This window comes from Cicer arietinum, chromosome 3 (genome assembly GCF_000331145.2).
Source record: "Cicer arietinum cultivar CDC Frontier isolate Library 1 chromosome 3, Cicar.CDCFrontier_v2.0, whole genome shotgun sequence".
NCBI lineage: Eukaryota > Viridiplantae > Streptophyta > Magnoliopsida > Fabales > Fabaceae > Cicer > Cicer arietinum.
This window is the reverse complement of record NC_021162.2, coordinates 28,825,321-28,831,118: the sequence shown is the minus strand read 5'-3', so window position 1 is coordinate 28,831,118 and position 5,798 is coordinate 28,825,321. Positions and strand designations below refer to the sequence as shown.

General features: G+C 40.1%; 1 protein-coding gene across 1 annotated transcript; it reads right to left on the bottom strand.

The window, feature by feature from the left end:
• Positions 1 to 1,933: 1,933 nt before the first annotated feature.
• On the bottom strand, positions 1,934 to 5,266 carry LOC140919714 (uncharacterized). The gene is made up of 8 exons (XM_073366328.1): positions 5,048 to 5,266; positions 4,810 to 4,894; positions 3,875 to 4,207; positions 3,642 to 3,736; positions 3,376 to 3,554; positions 2,744 to 2,951; positions 2,273 to 2,587; positions 1,934 to 2,146 (listed from the first exon to the last, which is right to left on the bottom strand). Exons 1-8 carry the CDS (start codon positions 5,264 to 5,266, stop codon positions 1,934 to 1,936), a joined length of 1,647 nt encoding a protein of 548 aa, XP_073222429.1.
• Positions 5,267 to 5,798: the final 532 nt, after the last annotated feature.

The following is a 5,798-nucleotide window of genomic DNA, read 5'->3' as shown; positions in this document are numbered from 1 at the left end:
CACTCACAAACTTCTTGACTAAGGGGAGTTTAGCATGAAACTCTTGTGTTGCCATGGTCTTGAATAAGAATGTATTGTGCGGTTGGGAGCAGGATATACTTGCGACCTTAGTTCGTTTTGCTTTTTGTTGGGTTGCCATTATGTACTACAAAACAAGTATTCACACCCAGGGTTCAAAATATTCCAAGTTAGAGATAATTAATTTAAGCATGGTCCCCCTTGGATAAATAACAACTTAACTGGCCCTGGGTTAGTCAACAAAATTATAAATGATAATAGTGCATATACATTGAATGTCATTTTAACAAACAGTTGGTGTGCAGTATATATTTTGTAGTCCTTAAGGTGCAAAAGTGGTTGTGTCATTTTAACAAACAGTTGGAATGCAATATATATTTTGTGGTACTTAAGGTGCAAAAGTGGTTCTGTCATTTTAACAAACAGTTGGAGTGCAGTCATAAAATACATGCACAAACCACATACATGCAACATTAACACACATTCAATCTCAGAAAACCAACATGCATGTATGAACAATTTTTAATACTAGCATAAATTCGAATTTAAAGAACCCATATGCATCAATGAACAAGGAAGAGTTGATATTAGAAATTGGGGGAAACATACTTGAGGATGAAAGAATGTTGGATAGGAGAGGAAGACTTACTTGAGATTGTATGAAGAGAGGGACACTGACCTTTGATGATAATGGAGGAAGGTTTGGAGAGTGATAATGAAGGAGGGTTGTTTTATGTGAGAAGATGGGGGTTTTAAAACCCAGCACCGTGAAAAGCGCTTCAGGCGCGCGTTCACAGTGACAATTACTGTGAAAAGCGCTTCAGGCGCGCGTTCACAGTGACAGACCATGCGAAAAACGCTTCAAGCGTTGCGGGCGCGCTTCATGTGCGCGTTTTCAAGCGCTCTGGGGGCGCCTCAGGCGTGCGTTCTGTCATTTTGAACTGTAAAATCGCTTCTCAACACATCTTTTGATTCCTTGCTCATACCAAACATCAAGAACTAATAGAACTAGCAATTAGAGACTAAAAATGGAAGTAAATGGAGTAAAATGAATATGAAATGCAATAAATAAATACGGTGCAAAGGATACAAATTTGGGTTGCCTCCCAATAAGCGGTCGTTTAGTTTCTTGAGCTTGACATTCCATTCTTCAAGTGTTGATCAGATGGATGGACTCCATCGAAAGTTTTGACTCTGCCCCTAAATAAGATTTGAGCCTTTGTCCATTCACCTTAAAGTTTCTATTTGAGTGTGTGTCTTTCAACTCCACAGCTTTGTATGGAAATACCTTGATTATCTTGAAGGGGCCCGACCATCTTGACTTTAGTTTTCCTAGAAACAACTTCAATCTTGAGTTGAATAAAAGAACCAGCTCTCCTTCTTGGAATTCCTTGAATTTAATTTTGTTGTCATGCCATTTCTTGGTTTTTTCTTTATATATTTTAGTGTTCTCATATGCGAAATTCTGGAACTCCTCTAACTCGTGAAGTTGAAGAATTCGTGATTCGCCTGCCTTAACCAAGTCAAAATTCAAGTATTTCGTCGCCCAAAATGCTCGATGCTCCAGTTCGAGCGACAAATGACAGGCTTTACCATACACGATTTGATACGGAGACATACCAAGGGAGGTTTTAAAAGCTGTTCGGTAGGCCCAAAGTGCATCAACAAGTTTCGTTGACCAATCTTTTCGTGAGGCATTCACTGTTTTTTCAAGAATTTGCTTAAGCTGTCTGTTGGATACTTCAATTTGCCCACTGGTTTGTGGGTGATATGGGGTTGCCACCCTATGACGCACATTATATTTCCTTAGAAGGCATTCCATTTTTGGGTTTAGAAAGTGAGTGCCCCCGTCACTAATCAAAGCTCGAGGTACGCCAAAACGGGAAAATATGTTCTTCTTGAGAAATGTGATAACCTATTTCGAATCATTAGTTTGAGTAGCAACTGCTTCAACCCATTTGGAGACATAATCTACCGCCACCAAAATATAAACTTTTTTATATGAGGATGAGAATGGACCCATGAAGTCAATACCCCACACGTCGAACACTTCTACTTCTAATATAGGATTTTGCGGCATCTCATCCCGTTTTGAAATATTAACGGTGCACTGGCATCGATCGCACTTCTTCACGTAGTTGAATGCATCTTTGAACAATGAAGGCCAAAATAATCCCGATTGGAGAACTCTTGTTGCAGTTCAATCACCACTGAAATGACCCCAATAATCAAAGTCGTGGCAATGCCACAATACTTTTTCTTGCTCCTCCTCAGGCACACACATTCGCAACAAACCATCCACTCCTCTTTTGTACAAGGGTTCATCCCATACATAGAATTTGGCATCGTGGATAAACTTCTTTCGTTGTTGGTACGTAAAATCAGATGGAATTGCCTCACCTACCTTAAAATTAGCAAAATCGGCGAACCAAGGTGCCATGACAATAGCGAATATGTGCTCATCGGAAAATTGGTCTCGAATAGGTCTAGTGTCCTCATCCTCCTCAACTTTCTCCAATCGAGATAGGTGGTCTGCTACAGTATTCTCTGATCCCTTCTTATCTCGGATCTCAATGTCGAATTCTTGTAGTAATAGAATCCATATAAGTAACCTTGGTTTTGATTACTGCTTAGTAAACAAATACCTCAAGGCAACATGATCAGTGTAAACAATAACTTTCGATCCTAATAAATAAGATCGAAATTTATCAAAAGCATAAACTACAGCTAATAATTCTTTTTCAGTTGTGGCATAGTTATGTTGGGCCTGATTTAAAACGTGGCTAGCATAGTAGATTGCATGCAACATCTTGTCTTTTCTTTGTCCCAGGACTGCCCCAATAGCACTGTCACTTGCATCACACATGATTTCAAAAGGTAGTGACCAGTCAGGTGCAGTGATAATGTGAGCAGTTATCAACTTATTTTTCAAACTGTTAAAAGCATGCAAAACATCCTCATTAAATTTGAAAGGTGTGTCTTTCACAAGTAGGTTTGCTAGTGGTTTTGCAATTTTAGAAAAATCTTTTATAAATCTCCTATAAAATCCAACGTGGCCTAAAAAACTTCTAATGCCTTTTTCGTTGGTAGGAGGGGGAAGTTTTTCAATAACTTCAACTTTGGCCTTGTCTACCTCGATCCCCTTGTGGGAGATTCGGTGACCTAATACAATTCTCTCTCGTACCATAAAATGACATTTTTCCCAATTTAGGACCAAGTTGGATTTTTCACACCTTTCTAATACAAGAGACAAATTAATCAAACAGTTATCAAAAGATGAACCAAAGACAAAAAAGTCGTCCATAAATACTTCGATATGTTTTTTCAATCATATTAGAGAATATTAACATCATACACCTTTGAAATGTGGCAGGTGCATTGCACAACCCAAACAACATTCGCCGATAAGCAAACACCCCATACGGACATGTGAATGCAGTTTTCTCGTGATCCTCGGGTGCCCCAACTATCTGATTGTATCCCGAGTAGCCATCTAGGAAGCAGTAATACTCATGTCCGGCTAGCCGCTCAAGCATCTGATCAATGAAAGGGAGCGGGAAATGATCTTTCCTCGAGGCGCTGTTCAACCTCCTATAGTCAATACACGCTCTCTATCATGTAACTGTTCGTGTAGGAATTAGCTCGTTCTTTTTATTTGTGATGACGGTCGTTCCACCCTTTTTTGGTACAACTTGGACGGGACTCACCCAAGGACTGTCTGAAATGGGGTAAATGAGACCATCTTCTAGGAGCTTTACCACTTCTTCCCTAATCACTTCTTTCATTGCCGTATTCAATCTCCTTTAGGGTTGTACTACCGGTTTGTGATTGTCCTCCATTAGGATTTTGTGCATACAAAAAGTCGGACTTATTCCCTTCAAGTCCTCAATGGACCAACCGATGGCACCCTTATGCTTCCGCAGAATTCTCAACAATTTTTCTTCTTGTAACTCACTCAAGCTTGCACTAATTATGGCTGCATTCTTATCTTCTTCACCTAAGAATACATATTTCAAATGAAGAGGCAACTGCTTGAGTTCAACCAGTGGTGTCTTTTTCTCTGAGGGCTTATCTTCATTCCCTTTCAACTCCTCCCATCTTGTAGGAAAACAGGGGGAGTAGGATGGTGATGCCTCCAACATTGCCAAAACCTCTTTCATCTTTGGATCTTCACTTTCTTTGACAACATCTTGGGGTAGGCATAACACTTTTTCTAACGGAAAACTGGGTGTTTGATGCTCTATTTCTTCGCTGACTATTTTCTAACGGCAAACTGGGTGTTTGATGCTCTATTTCTTCGTTGACTATCTCATCTAAGATCTCGATTAGATTGCACCCTTCTCTTTCTTTTGAGTGTTCCATGGCTTTCAGAATGTTAAAAGTGACGGTTTCCTCATTTACTTTTAAGGTTAAGGTGCCATCTGCTACACCAATCATAGCTCGCCATGTTGCTAAGAACAGTCTCCCCAAAATCAAAGGAATGTCATTGTCTTCCTCCATGTCTAGTACCACGAAATCCACCGGAAAAATGAACTTGTCCACTTTAACCAACACATCTTCCACCACTCGATAGGAGTGTTTCATTGAGCGATCCGCAAATTGTAGCATCAGCTGTGTGTCTTTGACTTTTCCAATGCCAGTTTTTGTATATGGAAAGGGGCATAAGACTCACATTAGCCCCAAGATCACACAGCGCCTTCCCACAAGTTCTATTTCCAATGGCACACGAGATTGAGAAGCTTCCAGGATCCTTGAGCGTCGGCGACAGTTTTCTCTGTAGTATAACACTACATTCTTTGGTAAGCATCACTGTTTCACCGCCGATTTTTCTTTTCTTCGACATAATCTCCTTGATGAACTTGGCGTATGTTGGCATCTGTTCTAGCGCCTCTGCAAAAGGAATGTTAATCTGTAATTTTTTAAAAACATCAAGGAACTTGCCGAAATGTTTTTCTGTTTCTTCCTTTTTTATTCTTTGAGGAAACGGAAGTCGAATTTCTGGTTTTGGCAGTGATTCCCCTTTTTGTACCACAGTTTCTTCCTCCTTTTCTAGAGTGACGTGCTCCTCAACTAATGTCGGTGTGACTGTTTCCTCTGAGTGGGTTGAAATTGAAGTACTTACACTTTGTTTGGCTTTAAGCGGTACTTGTTCACTTACCTTTCCACTCTTTGTTGTTACGACATTGACATTATTTCGCGGATTTGGAATCGTGTCACAAAGCAAACTTCCAGTCGTTCTTTGTGCCATTTGTTGAGCAAGTTGACCCACTTGAGTTTCAAGATTCTTTATGGATGCAGAGTGATTTTTCTTAATGGCTCTTGACTCTTCGATGAAAGAACTTGTGGTTGTCACTAATTTCTCCATAGCACTCTCCTAAGCAGCCTTTCTAGGTGGGAATTAGTTTGTTTAAGATCCTTGTTGGCCCTGAGATCCACCTTGCTGATCTCTCCATGAAAAATTTGGATGATTTCTCCAACCAGGGTTGTATGTACTAGAGTAGGGATTATTCTGCCTCCCGTTATTACTAACAAAATTCACTTGTTCTAGTTCTTCTAACTCATTGTTATCCAGTGTTTCACAAGCTCCAGTTTTATGTGCTCCTCCACAAAGGTTACAACTAGTCTGCTTTAGTAGTTTGACATAGGCCACCTGAGTTGTATATTTAGAGCTGCTATCCCCTTCTTTATCTCAGTGGTGATAATCTCTTCTATCTATTTTGAGAATAACCTGCCTGGGGCCAACCCATCCATGACATTCAACTCCAATACACCACTTGTTG

What these genes read in the sequence shown, in the direction of transcription:
- LOC140919714 (XM_073366328.1), bottom strand. Translation starts at nt 5,266, where the DNA reads ATGGCACAAAGAACGACTGGAAGTTTGCTTTGTGACACGATTCCAAAT. An exon ending in AGTGATGCTTACCAAAGAAT is followed by an intron (nt 4,208 to 4,809) that starts GTAGTGTTATAC and finishes GCCTACCCCAAG; the next exon opens with ATGTTGTCAAAGAAAGTGAA. An exon ending in GGGAATAAGTCCGACTTTTT is followed by an intron (nt 3,737 to 3,874) that starts GTATGCACAAAA and finishes ACCCCATTTCAG; the next exon opens with ACAGTCCTTGGGTGAGTCCC.